This window comes from Neolamprologus brichardi, chromosome 15 (assembly GCF_056152115.1).
Source record: "Neolamprologus brichardi isolate AB-2024 chromosome 15, ASM5615211v1, whole genome shotgun sequence".
NCBI lineage: Eukaryota > Metazoa > Chordata > Actinopteri > Cichliformes > Cichlidae > Neolamprologus > Neolamprologus brichardi.
This window is the reverse complement of record NC_142118.1, coordinates 8,530,082-8,552,712: the sequence shown is the minus strand read 5'-3', so window position 1 is coordinate 8,552,712 and position 22,631 is coordinate 8,530,082. Positions and strand designations below refer to the sequence as shown.

Sequence of the window (22,631 nt, the reverse complement as noted above, 5' to 3'; positions counted from 1 at the left end):
CGCAGCTCTCCCTGCAATACTACCCTACCACCAGAGTGGCGCTGTTGTACGTGTTATGGATGGTTGTGATCATTAAAAATGACCGAAAAAGAACTATTAAATCGTATTGTAAATATATAGGATTTATCGCAGTTGTGTGTGTGTGTGTGTGTGTGTGTGTGTGTGTGTGTGTGTGTGTGTGTGTGTTGGGTTGGGGGTTATTGAATAAAAACTATATGTGTTTTTATGTGAATATAAAAAGTTTTTTACTTGCAGGTGCGTGCATACCAGACAACAAGAGCACAAAACACGCCTAATTTAAACAACAATTCTCTTAATTAAAACAATATTATTTGCATTTGGAGTATTTGGGCCTATAGCTGCATAAAAAATGGTTTTAAAATGGAAATGCTCATAAAATATACTTGATCCATAAAAGCAACGTCTTCACCAGAAAAGTGCTGACCTTTATAAATTTATATAATAAATTTCTTTTATGGTGGATCCACCTGAATATGACTCGGGAGTATACTTACAAAAGATATACAAATCAGGCACAAAAATACTTCGGTATTAACTTCAGTAACTTAACGACATGGTTGTTTTAATTTGAAAGTGAGACCGGAAATGGATGTTGTTTATATATTCCTTTTAATGTAATGACGTGCGTTGAGCTGAGCTGTGAGCGGTGTGGGTGTAACAGTCAGCAGAAGCGCACGCTGTGTTATTGTGATGGCTCAGTTTGAATATTGGAGCCTGGTGTCTTTGCTCATCTAAAGCACATTTTCATAGTTTTCACAAATTTAGCGTTTTTTTTCTTTTCTTTTTTTTTTTTTGAAGGGTGGCAATAAACGAGGCTCGCTGCCACCAAACTGTTTTGCTGATCGTCTGACAGTAATTCGGGATTAAAATGGTCATCAAGGTTTACGTCGCCTCCTCAACTGGCTCTCTCGCGGTGAGTGTTTGCTAATGTGCCACAGAACTTGTTGACAGGTGCTTGGAAACAGTGCATTCAGAAACGCCGTGCGTAAATCTTCACTGCCACTTTATCGGCTGAACTCAATTATGTAATGGGACTAAGAGTGCGCTTGTTCGCGCTCAGCCACTGCAGACAGGCGCTGAAATCAGTCGGCATCATTTAGATAGGTGAGAAGGCTGCTCGGTAGCTAAGGCGCGCATTTCTGGTTAGGTGGACTTTGAAGTCTTCGTCTGTGCTGTGGACAGAACCTGTTAAAAGCTTTACTTATTTGTTTGTTTATTTATTTATTTATTTATTCATTCATTCATTCATTCATTTTTAATTCTCTAAAAGCACTGTATATGCACTTGCATCTCAATTGTATTACAATTAGTCTGGCTTGTGGCCTCGTATAAGGTTTAAGGAACACAGCGAAGCTCAAACAAACAAGCCCGTCTCTTCTGTGGGCATAAACAAGCATGATGATCCCGTTAGGCTTCCTCTAAATGTACTGACAAAATAACAGAAACACCCTACTTCTTCTTCTTACGTTAACTATACCCTCAGAAATTCCTGTAAATATCTAGTTTTGTCTGATTGACCCAGCATAAATATAAAGGGCATTTAAGTCCATGTGATTAAGTGGCATCCCCGAATATATTAGAGCGGATATTAAAACTATTATCAGATCAGGTTGATGTATAAACACAAAGAACAGTCTGTTTTTTATGGGATAAACAAATAGTAGACCTGCTGGCAGCTAGAGTGTGATTCTTCCCAGTGAGATGTTGAACTGTGGTTCATGTCCAGTGTAAGTTTAGTTGGAGTACTTTTTCTGTGGTTTTTTTCCTTTCTATTGTAAAAATGATTTGTTTCTAACATTTGACAGGTTTTCACAGATTTTTATTAGTCTGTATTATAGTGCACAATCAGATGAACCGGATGCAGCTGCTGTCCTGCTGCCCCTTTTGGCAAACTGCAGTTGCCTGCCATAGAGAAAGTCCAGCTGATATTGAGCGTGGGCAGAAAAACCATCACACAACACTCCTGCAAGAATGCTAAAAGAGTTAGGTAATGGGACAAATGAGTAATATTTATGTTATCATGCTTCGTCTCTTGAAGAGGGCAGGCCAATCTTTGAGCGTTTACAAAGGAGTTATTTTTAACCCTATGACACATACATTCAAAACAGACAGACGCCCTTTTTTTTTTCTCCCCCAGAGACAAGAAAGAGCCGTGCTCGGTGGAATAAGTCCACCATTGAACCAGTATTGAGCTCATGTGAATGTAATCCACTTTGAATGCTCTTTAATTGAGTTACATGTGATTGAATAAAGATGAAAGGTGAGGCGTGTGCGTGTGCTGGAAAAATATAGTAGATAATGGCAATGAAAGATGGAGATGGTGGAAGATGACATAAAAAGCTGCAGTTTTAATAAATCTGGAGAATGGAAAATACAAATGCTGCAAATTAGGAAAAACTGTGTGTGTGTCCTCATTGGGTGGGGGGTGCAGCTCACGGTTTAATCTCAGCAAATTAGTGGGGCGGAATCTAATGAGCACAGAATGAATGAGATGTAAATCAGGTTATCCCCCCACTCTTTAGTAGATGTGTTATGTGTTAAGTATCACCCAAATGACCTACTATGATCATAGTTTCTATTAATTAAAACTCTTTGCATTATGTGGCCTAATAACTGTTGAAATGTTGGCTTTGGGCTCGCATGGGCAACCATTCTCTTAGGAAAAATCATTGTGTGCCACATAATTTTAGGCATAGTGTGAAGGTAAAAAAAAATGCACATAACCTTCTGATCTTTATCTTAACCAGAAACAAAAAACCTAAAACATGCATGTTTTTTAGAATTTTAGAAATTTAGAAATAAAAAATTTCCAATCCCCAACGTAGGTGTAATTAATTATCAGTAGCAGTGCTTTTCCATCACACGTCATTTATATTCCCTGTTTGTGACTGAAGGATTAATTCTCTCTTAAACTAATCCCCATGTTTCATTAAGTCCTCTCAAACACAGCGCGTTTACTCTTGTGTGCTTGATTGTTTGTCTTAAATCCTACATGTATGCACGCACGCACCCACACAAAATCTGAACTCACCCATTCCACTGATGCACTCTTTCGCTCGCACTCACAGGGGGCACCTCTTTCATTATTTAGGCCCACGCTGCCTGTCTTTCACCTCAAAGGACGACCAACCGTCTCATATATGCCGTGCTGTTTACTAGCACTGTGACAAACTGTATGCTTTTAGGAGTAAAAGTGAAGTGAAGGTTAAACCTGTGACCTGGACAAAAAAAACCCAATTTGTCTCTTTAAAGATTGTCAGTAACCATCATTTACTGTCCTAGAAGTATCTTATCGGTCCAGATAAAGCTGTCTTATGACCACACACAGAGGAGCTTTTAGAGCGAGACAATAGATGACTTGAATCTTTGTTTGGGTGTGTGTTTTTTGACCAAGTGAGCGGAACAATCCCTTGCTGTCTTTTAAGTTGGAACAAAAGGATCATTGTGGCTCCTTAATGTTGAGTAAATGTAAAAACACAGCAAAAATATTTTGCATTAAGACAGATTTTTTGGGGGGAAAAATAAGGAAATGGGGGGGGTGTCTTCTGCCCAAATTGTTTTAATTAATCTGTTTTTTATGACGATAATGAGTGCTCAAGCATGCAGTCCATTGTTATGCTTGCATAAACAACAATGGCCTGCATGAATGTATAAACAAATTGGAAGTGGCAAATAGAATTTAGTATTACATTACGATTGATGTTGCTACCCAAACGACTTCAAACTCTGAATGATTGCATATTCTGAAACAAGAAAAGGCCGTCCATAAAGGATTGGAGGACAAAGAGACAAACACTCGCCAACAGTTGCAGGTCTGAGACATTTGGACCGTGCATCTAAAGTGTGTTTATGACCAAGTGTGGGAGTGTTCTGTCTTCTAAAAATATCCTTGGACTTTTCTTTCCCACAATTCACAAACACACTCTGTCCCAGAGTACTTGGGTCACTACTATAGGGAGTAGTTGCGTCCATCCTAGACCACAGCTGAAAAAGTTTGATCCATAGGGCACTTTTAAGAATGGGGTAAAGTCCTGCATACAGCTGTAGTTGTAGCTTGCCTATAAAGTAAGTGTCTCTTTAAATGTACTTCCACAGTTAAACAGGCGAACATACTTTCTGTACTATCTGTTGCAGTAATGATTGAGTCGTGTCTAAATGATGAGAAATATTCAGATTTGTTACTTTAATAATGGAATAATAATGATTGTAACTGATGAATAATTATCCTTAAATCCAAATCTTGTAATTTGGCAATCGTATTGATATAAGACAAGACGTACAGTAGAAAAGGATGTTGAGTATTGGATTTCAAATGCAACGCCCTTTACTAATCTAATCAATAATCCTGCTTATTACCAACAGAGTTGATCTTCAGTTAATGCGTACACTGTACTCCGTGTGTGTGTGTGTGTGTGTGTGTGTGTGTGTGTGTGTGTGTGTGTGTGTGTGTGTGTGTGTGTGTGTGTGTAAGAGAGAGAGAGAGGCAGAGAGCGCTCCACTCACTCTTACTGGTGTCAGTTTACCATTTGTCATTTCAGGACTGCATTAAATACCTGACTGCTTAGCCAGGTGCCAGTGCACAGAGGCAATGGATATGAAACACACACATAAAAACAACCATTTCTAACTGTACTTAACAACACACATATTGAGCATTTTAACCACGACAGAGGGAAAGTAGTGTAGTTGAGCTTGAGCTTTTTGGTTTTATAAAATCCTCTATTCTTGTCACTTCTCTTTTTTGGATTCTTTTAAGAATTTTTCTATCTTTCTCTTCCCTTTTCTTTCTTTTTATCAATTGCCATCTAGGTAAAGAAACATCAGCAGGCAGTAGTTGGTTTCCTGGAGGCCAACCGAATCGACTTCCAGGAAGTAGACATTACAATGCTGGAGGAGCAACGGCTCTGGATGTACCGCAACATCCCCAGGGATAAGCAACCAGAGAAGGGCAACCCGCTGCCTCCGCAGATTTTCAACGATGATCGCTACTGTGGTGTACGTGGTGGCGATGGGGTTATGTTTATCACATTTTTTATAACCACATATATTTTGACCACATCTTCCATTCCAGTTTTTAACAAGACTCTCAGTTGTATTTTTTTCCTGTTGTATCTGATAAACATTGGCTATGGTCTGATGATGACTTATCTTGGTTAGATATCTACTGATTTCACTGGAATCACCTAAAAACTGCCCTCTGCCCCCAGAGGCATACTTGCATAATGCAGTATGGATTAATCTATGACAATAATGATCTCCAGCTTAAGCCTTGAAATTATGCCTTGACCTTGTACTTTGAAGGTTGTGGTGGTGGGTGAGTTGTTCCAGGTTAAAAGCAAATGAAAGAAAATCTGCACTACAAAGCTTAGAAGACTGTTGCCCTCCATCTACACTATTGTCTCCCGCAAGGCTGCTGTAAAACAGGGATGTCAACTCTTATTACATTGTGGGCCAGATCAGTGAAACTCTCCTTTCTGTCCGTGTAAAGACATTTAACCATGTCTTAATTAGGGAGGGGAATTGAATCCAATTGCGTTATTGATATCAGTGTTAGCAGCATAATGCAGTTTTGCTGTCTTGGACACAATTTCCATTTTACCATCACATCTTTTTATGGAATAAAATTAAGGTAACGTCCATATTCAAACTGTAGACTGCGCCACTATTTTCCTCCGACACGTGAACTGCAATCAGCTGATTGTAACGTTGCAGGATCAATAGGCAAGCAGACTAGCAATTCCAAGGAATTGAACTACCGGGAAACAGTATGGTAAATGAACTAGTTCTCAATTTCTAATGCTAGTCTTAATATAAGAAAAAGAAGTGTAATTCAACAGTACGTCTGAGTTGTTCAACATGATAGGTTCAGGTAGCTCATTGCTCATTGTGCCCTTTAATTATAAAATAAAAAGTTTTCATTAATTCATTTTTAACAGTGAACCCACACTAGAAAGCAGACATTTCTGTAGCAGGTTGTGCGAAATCTCTCATTTAACTGTTAATCTGTCACTTAATTACTTTTGTGTAGTATGAATGGCCATTTGGGGTTAGGTTTTTATCACTAGGAAAAGCTGTAAAACGTGTGAAAATACAGTCAAAAGTTCAAAATAGCTGAAATATCAAAAGCAAAATTTGGCTAGTTGAGTGCTTTGGCTTATATCTCAGAATCACCCAAAACACATGGCTTTTTCTTTCTCCTGCACTCAGTTTCAAATAAAACCTTTTATAATAAATGAAGCAAGCAACTGCCAACAAAAGCAAATGATTTCACAGTTCAGTGTGTACTGCTCCCTAGCTCTAAGTGAGAAATGGCTCTAATCAGAAAAGAATGAGAACTTGCTAAATTTACCATTTGCCAGAGACAACTCAGAGATGGGCAGTAACGCGTTACTTGTAACGCGTTACTGTAATCCGATTACTTTTTTCAAGTAACGAGTAAAGTAAGGGATTACTATTGCAAAAACGGTAATTAGATTACCGTTACTTTCCCGTAGGAACGCTGCGTTACTGCGTTACTAAAACCGTGATTTTCTTGCGAGAATGTCTCATGACAGTGACGTAAGCGAGTGTGATGTTCGTGACAACAGCTGTGTGCAGATCAACAATGGATCATATATCGAGTGCGGAGAGAGTATGAGCGTGCAGCGTTTAAAGCGTGGAAGTACTGACCTTACTTTGAGTTTGATTCCGTAAAAAGTGACAAAAACATTAGTGTCCGCTGTGCTTGGGAAGAAAACTTCTTTTTACAGCGAAAAAAAACCCCTAAACTTCCAAGCAAGCACCGAGTAGCTACGACGTAATGGGAAACTCACAGAGAAACTGCGGTATCCTTCCACTGACCGCTGCAGCACACCTGCACCAGGATAAACCTCCGCCTACTCTACTCCTGCTTTACAGGTGAAAATAGAGCAAAAGGACCGCTAGTCTTTGACTTTATTTATTTTCTGCTGTGTTTTACTTGCATCTGAAAGAGTGAGTGTAAACACAAAAAAATAAAAAAATATATATATATATTTATTATGTGCTGGAATGTGCAGAAAATAGGTTTAAATGTTAAACTAATTTCTTCCAGTCAGATAATGGTGCATATAATTAAAATTTTGCTTCATGCATAAAGTTAAAAGATTAAAACTAACAAAACAAGTTTTAAAAAGAGACTTTTCCATTTGATTACATTTTGTATGATGGATTATGTAGAAAAAGTAGAATTGGGCTGAAAGATCTATCGCTTTATCACCTATTCAGGTTGTAAATCATGTTTTTAAAAAGTAACTAAGTAACTAAGTAACTAAGTAATTAATTACTTTTGAAAATAAGTAATCAGTAAAGTAACGGGATTACTTTTTTGGGGAAGTAATCAGTAATTAATTACTGATTACTTTTTTCAAGTAACTTGACCAACACTGGAGACAACCAATCCTTTGTGGGTTAGTATTCTGAAACCTCAAGAATAAAACAATATTTTTGTTTTATATAAGTCATGGACAGCATGACTCTACGTGGATCAGCAAACACAAAATTAATGTTCATATCATGATTTATGGTTCACCATACTTTTTTTAAATTACTTTTTATTTTGTACTTTTTCCAAGTTTATAGAACATACAAACAAAATTTAAAGAAAAAGGGGTCACCATACTTTTATACCACCAAATCGTTAATATATATAATATACATGTCTGCTGAGGTATACATTTTACAGAATGCTTGATGCATGGATTTTGCCAATTTTAAGGGTATGCCATTAGTTTACACTGATGTGTGTCAATACATCAATCTAAGCAATCTACATGATGGTGATTTTGATCAGTTGCCAGTTTACGTCCTCCATTGAGATTGCAGGCTGCTCTGTAATCCTGTCGTAATCTGGTTTCACGGATGGGGCAGATTATCTGCTCTGCTTGACATCACTCTGACTGGCCAAGGCTCTCAACACTGATCTACAATGTCAAACAAATATTTTAAAAGGAGACTCAGAAGGCCTGGTTTTCAGGGAAGCGTATAACCACCTTTCAATCTTCCAATTGCTCAAAGCCTAACATTCTCCTCTCCTCCGACAGGACTATGAAGACTTCTTCCTGTCTAAAGAGAACAACACTGTATTTGCATTCCTTGGGCTCAGTTCCCAACCCTCTGTTAAAGTAAGTGAATGTGCATACACACGAAGCACATTGTTCTGACTGTAACTCAAACCGCTGACATGGTTTCCAGTCACATTTAACCCCCGGTGTTACTGCTTCATCAGCAAACTTTGGTTTGTCGCTTATGTACTACATACTTTTAATTTCATGCACATCAGCTTTTTTGAGGAGTTGAAAATAGAGAATTCAGAAAAATCATGAAATCCTGTAGTTGTGGATTTAGTGAGCATATCTCCTCTCCTTAATATTAATCTTTTATGTCTTTCACTTAGATATCCTCCTAGAATTTATTATGTAATGATAGTTCCGATGCTTCTTCAGAAAGAGTTAGCTTTTGTGCTAAGAGTTGCAAGAAAAGTCAGTCCTTACATAGAAGACCAGCTATACTGGTTCTTTTGAAAGAATGCAGAATTACAGGACCTATTTATCAAATATGAAAGAGACCTATTTCGAAACCTCACTAAAAAGCATATATTTGATTTCTCCAAGTCACACCCATCTCTGTTCCTCGCCTAGATCTTGATTGGATAACTGAGTTAGAAGTGATTTGATTAGACCATCAGTTTTTTTGTTTCTTTTGTCTGGTTTTGGAGTACAAAAAAACTGGTGCAGCAGATATAAGAAATACTTTTTCACACTAAGCAAACTGACTATTGTGCTCTCTCTCTCTTTTCCCCCCAACAGGATTCAGAGTCATAGATCAGACTGCTGGTACTTGTCCAGAATTAGTATCTCTTCCTGGATCTTGCTGCCTCCTTTTCCACACTTCTCCTTACAGCATTTTGCCAAAAGCCGTTACATGTGGACTTACCTCGTGTGACCTCTTCTGACTTGAAAAACTCCTTAAACACTTTTCGACCATCTCTGACTCTGAAGAAGTCAGAGACTTACTCACTGACACAGGAGATTAGCTTGATGAATCAGTTTGTCTTTCCTTTTTGTTTAACACACTGTGGCGGCAAACACTGTTTCAGAATAAAGTAGCAAATATTCTGAGCTATTAGACGATGTAGCAGCTTCTGCCCTTTGGATAACCTAAATGCAGTGAGTAGAGAAGGGAAAGATCATGTGCAGCAGTGTAGAACAGATCATCTGAATATACCGCTGCAGTGTGTCTTTGTGTTTCTGTCTCAATCAGCAGCTGTTAATGACAACCTGAAACAACCTAAGCCTGTGTGTACCTGTGAGAGTGATAGTAGCCATCTAAACAAAAGACTGCACCTGACAACGTAGCAGATGAGACCCAAGAATCATAAAGCATATTAAGAATTAATAAGAATTCTAAATATTTTTATGCTGAATCACCTTGATCTTGCTCTTATATTAATCAACTGCCAAAGTTTCTGCAAATGATTTGCCTGGTATGATTTTACTTGGCATTGTTTAAAAAAATAAATAAAATCAAAATGACAACTTTCTCAGTGCTTTGTGACCTCCCTACACTGTGTGACGCTCAGCTCCAGCAGTCTTCAGTTGTTGTACAAGTGTACGTGTTCTTTTTTAAGCTGTTGATTAATAAACATTTGGTGCTAGTGAGTATTTACAGCAGGATGATGTGGGTTTTGTTAATCTGCAGTTCTGTGGCTCACCAGTGCATGTTTTAAAATAGTTGTTAACACTAAAGTCCATATTAGACAGAATTAAGCTGTGTCACAATCTGGATTAATTCTGTTCTTTAATCAAATTTTGCTATTGCTAAAACACAATTACTAATAACTGAGCCGTGACAGTGTGTATCATCCTATTACTACACAAGATTGATCATTGATCATCTAGTTATTGGTGAAAGTTTGAGAATTTGTAATGACAACCTGTGCCTCCCCTTCTTTCTATATTTATAAATGTGAAATGTGAGCAAACTACCCTCTGTGTGTTTAAATTTGATATATGTAGCATATCAGGTCCAGCTCTTTGTCCTTTCCTATTCATTAATCTATATTCTGTGTTCCCGCTCCCCAACACCAACGCTGATTATATTATTTACATGACTCTCCCCAGTCAGATGGATTTGGATGGTAGCTGATTTTAGGTTTACAGATGAAGGAAAAACCAGACATGCCATTTTTTTCCCCCTAAATGTTGTGCCATTGTGTGTAAAAGGATGTCTGAGTTGCACATATATCAGTCAAACGGCTTTGATCATATACTTTCATCACTCATGACAATCACAACATTCCCGTTTTGCTGATTTATGTGAAAGAAAATTGTGAAACTTGTAAATTTTTGCGAAGAATATGTTAAATAACAAAGTCACTGCATGTACTGTGTTTCAACTTTCCCTGCGACTGCTTGTAAGAAGCTTTTTAGATTTGTACTCATGTGACACATTACTGTAAAGCATATTTTGCACAACAATGTTGATTATAATATTGTCAGTTAATTTGCATCTCTGTTTTTCATATGCATGTTATTATTCTATTACAATTTAAAACAATTAAAATAAGAGAATTACCATAGAGTCAGCATTGATTTAAAAGCAAATCAAACTGAGAATAGCAAACTGACAACTGAAGAGAACATTTAGAAAATCCATTTTCAATGGCTCTGTATGTCTTATCTTGTGTTATGCCAATAATGCAAATTGTATGAACTGCCCTTTGAATTCAGCTTTCTGTTGATAGGTATCAGGGATACATTTCCTGTAAGGTTTCTCAAACAGGAACTTAATGGAAATATAAGATGACATATTGCAAACTCAGGCAGAGAATGAATTACTTCCAATGGGGAGCAGCTTATGATACACTCACTGGCCACTTTATTGGGCACACTTTGATAGCACCAGGTTGGACCCTGTTTGCCTTCAGAACTGGCTAAATTTGTCATAGCAAGGATTCAACAATGTGCTGGAAACATTCCTCTGAGATTCTGGCACATGTGACATGATACCATCACGCAGTTCTGCAGACTTGTTGATTGACACCCAGAGGCCCAAAGCTAACTACAGAAAATCCCATACACGATTACACCACCAGCATCAGCCTTGATACAAGAATGGATCCATGCAGAGAACAACCACTCACTGGATATTTTTTCCAAAAATTCTAGAGATGGTTGTGTGAGAAAATTCCCAGAAAACCAACTTGTCTGACACCATCATTAACCATACCACATTTATAGTCCTTTAAATCATCTTTCTTCCCCATTCTGTTGCTTTTATCTTGTCTACATGCCTAAATGCACTGAGATATTGTCATGTTATTGGCTGATTGGACATTTGGATGGACCAGACGCTGAACTGGTGTATCTAATGTAGTGGAGGGAAAGTTTATCCGGCTTTTTTTCAGTGGGGAAACAGGAGTGGCCACTAGTGGACCTGTGAAGAATGGCAGAACAATTCAAGCTGAAGCAGGGTGAACAGTTGGACGTTGAACGTGTTGATGATACAGTGTTGTCTATAAAATATGTAAAAGAGATGGTCAAAATGCCTTAAATTAAAAACAGAAATGTATAAATTTGTGTCCACGGGTGAAGGGATGTTTGTAGGCCTAATTTCACAGCATCAAAGGTACCAGTTTCTCCAATTTCATTAAGTCATTGTGACTCCCACTATGTATTCCGATAAAGTACTTTTTTAAGGGAGAACAAAAGGCTAATGTTAGCACAAATATGAGCCAACAACATGATAATATACTGCTAGTGCTGAAATTGCTGTTGTAGTTGTAACCCTGGTATATACACGCCTTTCTACACTGTAAACCCCAACAGTATACCTGACTTATAAAGTTTGTGGATACAACAATTGAAATTCGTCACAAAGTTGAAACAACTTAAAACTTTTCTGTTCTGTTAACGATTCAAACAGTTATAATTGTACATGGCTTAGAAGTTAAGAGTAAATACTGCTTTTTTAATTATGATTTTTGAGTAAATGTTTTTTTTTTCGAGCTCCGCATGTGTACGTCATGACGTCATGACGTTTTCTCTCTAACCTGAACGACGTTGACAGAAAATTCTGTTCAATATGGCTGCCCTTCTCGAGCGACTGGAGAGCACATTTGGAGAAACTTGTAAGTAAAACGGAACCTTCGTTATGTTTATTTTTTCTGTAAAAAAGCAAGTATATTAATATGTTGAAGCCAATAACTTGTTTTCGAATGCACTTTTGTGTTAAACAGCACAGACCCAGGTAGTGAATAGTTGTTCGCGGTTGTTCGCGCTCTTTTTCAAACCGATGATGTCGTCATTTTTACAGTTTTAACCGATTAAAACACAGTTTTAATAAGAATTGCACATAAAGAAAGTGTCTTAGTGATATTTTAACGACCCATTGCCAACGCAAGAAAGTTGGCGTTTTTACAACAGCAGCCTCATTGTTCGGCAGGTTTTTTTTTTCTTCTCATTAGCATCATTCAAAAGTGACTTAGCTAGCAGTGGCAACTTCTATCTTAAACAATTAAAAGTAATACCCAGATTGAAATATAGCAAGGTGTTGTATATTTAGTGTGCTGATAAGGTTTTCAGTATTTTTATTTTTTATTCCAAGGCTGAAGACCGAAGAAAAAAACTTAAGACTGCAAGTAATTTCAGGTGGAGACAGTAAACACAGGTGAGTTGAAAGATCTATTGAAGAGTCCTTTCTTCATGGCCATTAAAACATTTGTAGGTTAAAAGACCTGTTTTTTTTTCTTCTTTTTAATCATGCCCCTGCTTTGTCACACTGAATCATGTTGAAAAGATATATTTTCATGGCTCCCCCCATTACCATTACCTTGTACTTCTTTCAACCGGTCTATTTTATTTTGTGACATTAACATCTTAAATGTACCCCGCCAGTATAATTATTAATAGCTGTGTTATTATTTATAATGCATCTTTTTATCATGTGCAGATCTACCAAGGGTCGGTGGCACAGTTCAACCTTTGTGGTAAGTTATAACACTTCATATTTAGTCACATAAGTAAGTTGTTTCATCAGTTGTTGCGTTCTTATAAAATAATTTTGTATAATTGTACAAAATTACTGAGGATACATCCAATGTGTAAATCCCAATCAACAATTTTACTGTGATATTTGCTCATGTTTAGAGAATTTCCATTATATTGGTTACTGAGTTTCCATTTTTTTGTAGGGCCAAATTTGTATTAAAAATTTATATTTTCATGTGATGTGAAAATACTCAATCATTTTTAATTTTTAAAAGAAACCATTCATTAAGTCCCTTAAAGTGCAGATTTCAGTAGTTGCTGAAATGCATATAAAATGTCCCCCAAAAACCGTCTTCATACGTTGATTGGGGTATTTCAAAATTAAAAATGTTTAGAAACTCAAATTTTGACTGAAAGTTTCATAATCTGGACGTGTGATGTAACTGAAGGGAGTTGTATGTTATGCGCTGTTGGCAGTAGGTGGTGTTCGTGAGCGTTAGTGTGTTTACTATGATTATATTGCATGTATTTTTCTTAAAAATACAAAATTGTTGTGTTTGTGGAAGCTGTACAAACACCAGCCTGTGTGTCAGGACTAGGGCTGGGTATCGTCACTGATTTCGTGAATCGATTCAATTCCGATTCACAAGGTCCCGAATCGATTCGATTTAATTCGATTCGATTCAATTCGATTCAATTCGATTTGAATCTGGGAAATTTTGACAGTCAGAAATATTATAATTCAGAACAGTATATTTACATATTTTTGTATCTATAAAAAGGAAGCTGACACACGCAAGACTTTATCAAAGGTGTGAGCATCACAGCAGATGCTTTTGTGTTAAAGTAGCTGAGGATAAAACACAGAAAAACATGAAGGCGATTTTCCTGGCCTGGGATTTTATAAAAATATTCTGCAGTACATCAAACACGAAAGAAAACCATTAATCAACATATGAACATTACCTCTGATGTTAAAGCGGTTTTATTAGAGACACGGCTAAGCGTTTTGCATAATTTTAAAAAGTTTAAATTTGTTCAGTATTGAACGGCAGAAATTAGGTTTTCTTTTCGGAAGTATATAAAACAAAGAAAAAAAACGTTGGCCGACAGCGCTGTAAACAATGGTAGACTTGTGCGTAACAAGCAAGTGAATAATGCAGAAAACAGATTTTTAGACGGGAAACTGTTCTTGAAGTACAGGGAGAGAGAGAGCTGTGCATCGTGGTCGAAGCAAAACAGTAAAAGTAAGAGTGAATACATGACGGTGTTAATGTGAAGCGTAGTTTGGATCTTCTTTTGCTGCTGGTTCAGTCAATATTGTTTGGAGAGACATTAAACTAACAGCTTTAGAATCAGCTCATAAAGGGCGTGAACACAAAGCGCGGACCCGCCGACAGATCAGAATCAGTGAGCTGTCGGCTTTCAGCCCCGACTGTGAGAAAGGCGACATCTAACTGATTCTGATCCGCGGGTTGCGCTGTGTGTTTAAGTCTTTGTGCAGAATTGGTGTTTCTGCTCTCATTTACTGTCTTAGCTGTTTGGTGGTTGTTGAAATTTTGTGAGATTTCACCAGAGATTCTGGCATTTCCGGCAAAATAAATTTATATTAAAAAATCGATTCAGGATTTTAATGAATCAATTTTACGTTATCCAAGCCAGAATCGATTTTAATCGATGAATCGATTATAAAAACCCATCCCTAATAATAAGGTTAATGGTATGATGTACAGTGCTTATGAGACAATTCATTTTTTTTAAAAATCATCTCCATTCCTTGTTTTATTCATAGGATGATGGCAGTATCCCAAAAGTTCCTGCTGAGAGTTCACCTCACCACAGATGTTGTTGTGAAGGTTTCTCTAACTAAGCGGCCTGAGTCGGTGAAAGAACTAATCACCATACTCCGTGAGAAGCTCAACCCTAGGCTGGACTTTGAGTTTACCTTACAATACAAAGACCCCGACTTTGATGGGCAACTTACCTGCCTACTGGATATTCAAGAGTTGCCGGAGAAGGGCACACTAAAAGTAGTGAGATCTGAAAGTGATGTCAGTTCTTGTGCAAGTTCTGATACAGACATCCTTCCTCATGTGCCTTTAGCTCAGCGTCTGAAGTGTTGGCCTGACACTTTCCCAGTACCTACCTTTTCTTACGAAGTTGAACATGTACTTGAGGAGGGAAATAGAGCCTTTGAGATGTCTGGAAAACATCTGAAGTTGACTCGAGCCCAAAAGCACAACATCTTGGAGACCATGGCTTCAGCGATGCACACCTTCAAAGCCTATCCGAGTGATGGAGATGTCGGTTTGGCAGCAGAAGCTCTTGTTACCACTCATCCATGTCTTAAAGAGCCTGGAAGTAGGAATGGAAGTTATGGTTGGAAGACCAGTTTAAAATTCAAGATGGGAAAGTATCGCACCAAGCTAGTAAGATCTGGATGTGTGGAGGTGTCCGTCAACGCTGGCAGGAGGAGTGTTAACAACCCTGAAGGAGAGCACCCCCACTCAAACATAAAAAGAGCCAGTAGAGCTGAGGTGAACTACCTCCCAAACTTTCCAAGAGGAGAAGATCAGGTCAGTTTGGAGGATATGAGAGTCCAGATAAAAAATGAGGTTGAGAAGACTGAGCCCAACAAAATAATGATTGAAAAACTGATGCAGACTACCTTTCCACTTCGTCGCCATGAAATTGTTCAAGACAACCCAATGGTAAAGAACTTCTTAGAGAAATGGCCTGCTCTGCTATTTGACTCTCAGGTATCTGTGCTTTGATTTTTTTTTTTCTTCTTCAGTTTAACATGAAACAATGCAAGTTCAGCAGATCTCTTCAGATTCAGATAATAAATAAATAACAAATAAATAAATAATAGATAACAAACAAAAATATATTTCAGCTTTGTGATGCACTTGTGCTTGTGGTTCGGGTCCAGTTTAAAAAAAACAAACAAAAAACTTAATAGGACATCTATAAAACAAGGTTAGACAGAAGTTGGGCAATTCCTCTTTAATGATAAGATGTAAATTTGGTCAGTAATTTGGCTTCATGTTGATGTTTTTGTTCCTGTTTTATTTTAGATTTGTGCGGAGTTCCACCGAGTCACAAACATCAACCTGCGGAACCAGTTCTACGCTGAACTTGACAGACACACACCACGACTCATGGCTCTATACAGACAGAAGGCTGCACGGACTGGCAAGATATCGGAGGCTCTGCGAACCATCCTGAATCATTATGATCTTCAGGTGAATATTGATAATGATAAAATTAACACAAATTAAACGTTTCACTGATAAAAACTCAATTTTTTCCTTGCTTTGAACATCTGTGTTCTATACAGATTACAGCTCTGATCTGTTATTATTTTAAAATACTGTGTAGGATTTTTGTCAAATGAGTAAGATACAGACTCTTTGTCATAAGAGACAGAAAGGTTGTCTTAAAAGAAATGTCTCCAAAATTATGTAGAGTCACATGCCATGCAGTTTCATAAACATGTATTCTCCCCAAAGAATGACACCTGAAAACTTTGTGTTCAATGAACTTTTCTTTTCCCTTTTTAGGAGGCGCCTGATGTCAACGTGAAACGCACTGCAGTGCTTCGTGCCCTTCCTGTATACCTGCGGGAGGAGGACCCAGAATTCTTTAAGACATGTAATGTAAGTGTATTTTTGCATCACTTAAATTCTGCCAGTGAGATAAAACACCATGTTTTTTTTAAAAATACAATTTAATACCCTAGCAGCTACCAAATTGTACAAGCAAAATACCCTCTCTTTAGAAAACCCTCACACACACACACACACACACAGAGTCAGGAGCAGGGCACAGGCGTATCACAGCACTTCGGCTACGCTGCAGGTGGCCCCAAAAACAAGGCTGAAGTCAAGATTTAGTTTCTTTTTGAGATAAAGTCATAAAATAAAAAATTACTTCTTTTTTTTTTTTTTTTTTTAGAAAAATAACAAACATACTAATTATGTAATGACAGAAGCTAACGCGTTAATGTACATTTTTCAAAAAAGTAGAGTACCCTAACCCGTTACAAAGTAACCCACTACACTGCTGAATTTTTTGCTAGATTACAGGTCTTGCTTGTCACATTCTCTCAAACCAACCTTACTTATTGATACTGTGTCTATTCCAGGCGGACACATTGGATGAGTCGACCCTCATTGACACTCCAGTTGCCCTTCTCACAGTGGTTACCGACGGCACTTCCCAGACCAGTTCTGTCCATTTTACTTCCTCAAGCATGGCCGTTGTGGTGGAAGGCGACTTGGTGATGCGTGATGTTCCCAGATTTGCAGATGCATTTGCCTTATTGTTTGGCTTGATCTATGCTCTGCATTTAGACTACCCCAGGAAGCTGGTTCACACATTTACCTTTGTCCAAAAAATCTTCATGGGGCTTGATGACGGCAAACCCCTGAAACCCTGCCTACATGCTCTTAAAAATGATTTGTTGCTGAAAGAGTAGTTTTGGAAGGAATATAAGGCAATGTTTGTTAGGACATGCACTCTGTTACTGAGCACTTTGTTTGAAGCACTTTATTTAAAGCACTTTAAGTTTACTACAGGCTTTGGGTGGATTTAACTCCATCAGTTTACCTAATTTTCCTATACTTGCCTGCCTGTTCTTGTTATTTGTAAGATGATCATCTTTATTTGTATCCATTTTTAAAAATTGTTTTTTATTTCTTTTTCAAACAAAAGTGATTAGTATTTGAATTTTTATTTTGAATTTTTGTGTATTTTGAGAAAGATGCTATTAGGACTGATGTTGTCCTTTGTGATTTTACAAAAAGATGTTCTACACCGAATTTATAATGCTCACTTTATGGTGCCCATGTCCATGTTAATGGTTTTATAAAAACATTTGTGATGTTTTTACATTTCCATAAAAAAATGTTAAATAAACAAAATGTAAAGTAAATGAATTTCTCAAATTTTTTTTACTAGTCTAAACTCAAACATTTAAAAATAAATATCTTTTAATTAATAATCATATAATTTGCGTTTAGGTTGTAATATAATTGCATTGTGTTGGATCAAAATAGTAAACTACAAAAAACACAAAAATATTAAAATTAAAGTATATAGTTTTTAAGTAAAGCTCAATTAATAAAATAAAAATATAATTAAAAAATTTTAAGTTAACAATAAATACAAATTTTGAGTACCCCCATACTTAGAAGAGATGAGTTTGTGTACTTAAAACTTTTGAGGTAATCAGTTTCCACAAATGTTTTAAGTTCAGTGAACTGATTCGGGTTTACAGTGTACTTATTAGACTATTATCCTGTTTGTGACATGATCGGCCTGTTTTTCAGACCACCCACGGTGTTGTCAGGTAGGTTTGTGAGGTAATTTCCCATCAGAGAATCTCAGATTCTATAATGATTTACCCAGATGTCAATATGTGCAATATGTGCTTAACCTACTGTCCTTTCAAACTCCAGTATTCTCTAATGTTAGATCGATTCTCCCAATGATAAAATTTTGAAATAGAAAATTGCGTTGTTTACAATGTCTGGCTCCGTTTGGACACCCTAGACCACGAAGCCACAATCTTTGTGGCTGTGACCCATTATAGTGAAAGATTGATTACAAGGACATCTTCACTGCATGTAAGATTTTAACAAATAAACCAAACAGCTTCTCAGAGGATTTTCTTTTTAAATAAACAATGAGACTTTGTAAGAAATAATATTAAATTAAGTGAACAGACAGTTTTATATATGCCAGGTCTCATAGAAATCTCTATGAGATTTTTTTACCTGGATAAATAAAGGACTGATAAATATATTATTTTCTTATTACATTATTTTCATGTTGCCAGTTCAAGATACTAAGCTCCGGTTACCTATTACCGTGCTTTATGGTGCTCTCTGTGCAACTAACCAGCAGATTAACTTTAGTTATGCCTGTTATAGATCAACCTGATATCATAGCAAAGCGTGTAATAGAGATGGCGTTCCAATATGTCCATTCCACACTTTGGAGCTCTAAAGCGTGAAAATGGACGTTTCCTGAATGTGTTTCCCCTCTCATCCAAGAAGCTTTTTCAGTTCTAAAACCAAATGGTGGAGAGTCCCAGGTATTTAATCCCTAGTGGAAGTTGTCCTTTAAGAGGGTCGTTAACCCATTATTAATCATGTGTCTCACCACATGTAAGTCATCTGTCTCGCCACCAGGGAAGGGATCTCAAAACTGTGTTGTAGGTGGTTGACAATTGGTGCGTAAGCCACCCTCTTTGTTCAAGGATGGTCGTTCATAGTGTACATGGATGGCATCTTTCACTCCTCTTTCTTGTCCTGTTGAGGTGGCTTTTCTATGTTGTTATGTTGAGTTTCTCCAATATAGAGATCTGAGCACTCTTCGCTGCACTGCACAGGATACACTATATTGTACTGTTTCTGAGTTTTGTTCTTGGGTTGAACCAGTTTTTGTCTGAGGGTGTGCCTCGATCTGAAGTACACTAGGATGTCATAGTTGGAGAAAATTCTTCTGAGTTTCTTTCTAACTCTTCTGGCCTAGAGGGAATATTTTATGTCTGGTGTTCCAGGGTCCTGATTACTCGAAGTTTGTATTCCAGAGGGAGGTGAGAAACAAAGAGTAGCTACTGGTGTGGGTGTGTGGGCTGTCCCATGTTTGGTGCTCTCTTGTGAAGTCCAAATGATCAGTTCTGTGGCTTTCGTGGAAATGATACCTTTGAAGACATTTTTTGTTTTTGAAGCCCTTCAGTCTCAGATGCCATCTGAAGGTTTTGGGGCTGCAGTCTGCATTAGTAATGGCCTTAAAATGAAATTAAAGCTGACGTGAATGATAACTACAAGTAGGTTTAGCACAGAAGTAGATCCGTCGCTAAGTTTACTGACTAATATTTCACAACAAGCAACCACAAAAACATCCTTTTGACCTTGATTTCCCAATTATCTATGTTGTTGTGAGTAAATAATTCCCTCTGCCAAAGGAGGTATGTTCTTGGTAGCTGTTGCATGTGTGCATGTTTATGTACAGTGGGGCAAAAAAGTATTTAGTCAGCCACCGATTGTGCAAGTTCCCCCACTTAAAATGATGACAGAGGTCAGTAATTTGCACCAGAGGTACACTTCAACTGTGAGAGACAGAATGTGAAAAAAAAAAATCCATGAATTCACATGGTAGGATTTGTAAAGAATTTATTCGTAAATCAGGGTGGAAAATAAGTATTTGGTCAATAACAAAAATACAACTCAATACTTTGTAACATAACTTTTGTTGGCAATAACAGAGGTCAAACGTTTACTATAGGTCTTTACCAGGTTTGCACACACAGTAGCTGGTATTTTGGCCCATTCCTCCATGCAGATCTTCTCAAGAGCAGTGATGTTTTGGGGCTGTCGCCGAGCAACACGGACTTTCAACTCCCGCCACAAATTTTCTATGGGGTTGAGGTCTGGAGACTGGCTAGGCCACTCCAGGACTTTAAAATGCTTCTTACGGAGCCACTCCTTTGTTGCCCGGGCGGTGTGTTTTGGATCATTGTCATGTTGGAAGACCCAGCCTCGTTTCATCTTCAAAGTTCTCACTGATGGACAGTGTTGGTCAAGTTACTTGAAAAAAGTAATCAGTAATTAATTACTGATTACTTCTCCAAAAAAGTAATCCCGTTACTTTACTGATTACTTATTTTCAAAAGTAATTAATTACTTAGTTACTTAGTTACTTAGTTACTTTTTAAAAACATGATTTACAACCTGAATAGGTGATAAAGCATAGATCTTTCAGCCCAATTCTACTTTTTCTACATAATCCATCATACAAAATGTAATCAAATGGAAAAGTCTTTTTTTAAAACTTGTTTTGTTAGTTTTAATCTTTTAACTTTATGCATGAAGCAAAATTTTAATTATATGCACCATTCTTAAACACAGCAGAAAATAAATAAAGTCAAAGACTAGCGGTCCTTTTGCTCTATTTTCACCTGTAAAGCAGGAGTAGAGTAGGCGGAGGTTTATCCTGGTGCAGGTGTGCCGCAGCGGTCAGTGGAAGGATACCGCAGTTTCTCTGTGAGTTTCTCATTACGACATAGCTACTTGGTGCTTGCTTGGAAGTTTAGGGGGGGTTTTTTCCACTGTAAAAAGAAGTTTTCTTCCCAGGCACAGCGGACACTAATGTTTTTGTCACTTTTTACGGAATCAAACTCAAAATAAGGTCAGTACTTCCACGCTTTAAACGCTGCACGCTCATACTCTCTCCCGCACTCGATATATGATCCATTGTTGATCTGCACACAGCTGTTGTCACGAACATCACACTCGCTTACGTCACTGTCATGAGACATTCTCGCAAGAAAATCATGGTTTTAGTAACGCAGTAACGCAGCGTTCCTACGGAAAGTAACGGTAATCTAATTACCGTTTTTGCAATAGTAATCCCTTACTTTACTCGTTACTTGAAAAAAGTAATCGGATTACAGTAACGCGTTACAAGTAACGCGTTACTGCCCATCTCTGCTGATGGAAGGAGGTTTTGGCTCAAAATCTCACGATACTTGGCCCCATTCATTCTGTCCTTAACACGGATCAGTCGTCCTGTCCCCTTGGCAGAAAAACAGCCCCATAGCATGATGTTTCCACCCCCATGCTTCACAGTAGGTATGGTGTTCTTGGGATGCAACTCAGTATTCTTCTTCCTCCAAACACGACGAGTTGAGTTTATACCAAAAAGTTCTACTTTGGTTTCATCTGACCACATGACATTCTCCCAATCCTCTGCTGTATCATCCATGTGCTCTCTGGCAAACTTCAGACGGGCCTGGACATGCACTGTCTTCAGCAGCGGAACACGTCTGGCACTGCGGGATTTGATTCCCTGCCGTTGTAGTGTGTTACTGATGGTGACCTTTGTTACTTTGGTCCCAGCTCTCTGCAGGTCATTCACCAGGTCCCCCCGTGTGGTTCTGGGATCTTTGCTCACCGTTCTCATGATCATTTTGACCCCACGGGATGAGATCTTGCGTGGAGCCCCAGATCGAGGGAGATTATCAGTGGTCTTGTATGTCTTCCATTTTCTGATGATTGCTCCCACAGTTGATTTTTTCACACCAAGCTGCTTGCCTATTGTAGATTCACTCTTCCCAGTCTGGTGCAGGTCTACAATTCTTTTCCTGGTGTCCTTCGAAAGCTCTTTGGTCTTGGCCATGGCGGAGTTTGGAGTCTGACTGGTTGAGGCTGTGGACAGGTGTCTTTTATACAGATGATGAGGTCAAACAGGTGCCATTCATACAGGTAACGAGTGGGGGACAGAAAAGCTTCTTACAGAAGACGTTACAGGTCTGTGAGAGCCAGGGATTTTCCTTGTTTGAGGTGACCAAATACTTATTTTCCACCCTGATTTACGAATAAATTCTTTACAAATCCTACCATGTGAATTCATGGATTTTTTTTTCACATTCTGTCTCTCACAGTTGAAGTGTACCTCTGGTGCAAATTACTGACCTCTGTCATCATTTTAAGTGGGGGAACTTGCACAATCGGTGGCTGACTAAATACTTTTTTGCCCCACTGTATGTCTCATTCTATCTATAAACATGACAGCTTGCAAAGTTTTGAATAA

The 22,631-nt window shown here is 37.9% G+C and overlaps 2 protein-coding genes across 4 annotated transcripts; both read left to right on the top strand.

Moving 5' to 3' along the window:
* Positions 1–657: 657 nt before the first annotated feature.
* On the top strand, positions 658–10,620 carry sh3bgrl2 (SH3 domain binding glutamate-rich protein like 2). Of its 2 annotated transcripts, XM_006797175.3 has the most exons (4): positions 658–934; positions 4,831–5,016; positions 8,082–8,162; positions 8,847–10,620. In XM_006797175.3, the coding sequence occupies exons 1-4, from the start codon at positions 890–892 to the stop codon at positions 8,859–8,861; spliced, it is 327 nt and encodes a 108-aa protein (XP_006797238.1). In that variant the 5' UTR covers positions 658–889; the 3' UTR covers positions 8,862–10,620. The 2 variants fall into 2 exon arrangements, with proteins under 2 accessions (XP_006797238.1, XP_087708672.1); XM_087852546.1 differs by lacking the exon at positions 8,847–10,620 and having other exon boundaries at positions 8,082–8,243.
* Positions 10,621–11,949: 1,329 nt separating this feature from the next.
* LOC148098393 (uncharacterized) lies at positions 11,950–17,964 on the top strand. 2 transcript variants are annotated; one of them, XM_087852411.1, is made up of 7 exons: positions 11,950–12,169; positions 12,646–12,708; positions 12,991–13,027; positions 14,821–15,787; positions 16,106–16,273; positions 16,592–16,687; positions 17,176–17,964. In XM_087852411.1, the coding sequence occupies exons 4-7, from the start codon at positions 14,822–14,824 to the stop codon at positions 17,506–17,508; spliced, it is 1,563 nt and encodes a 520-aa protein (XP_087708537.1). In that variant the 5' UTR covers positions 11,950–12,169; positions 12,646–12,708; positions 12,991–13,027; position 14,821; the 3' UTR covers positions 17,509–17,964. The 2 variants fall into 2 exon arrangements, with proteins under 2 accessions (XP_087708537.1, XP_087708538.1); XM_087852412.1 differs by lacking the exon at positions 14,821–15,787 and having other exon boundaries at positions 12,014–12,169.
* Positions 17,965–22,631: the final 4,667 nt, after the last annotated feature.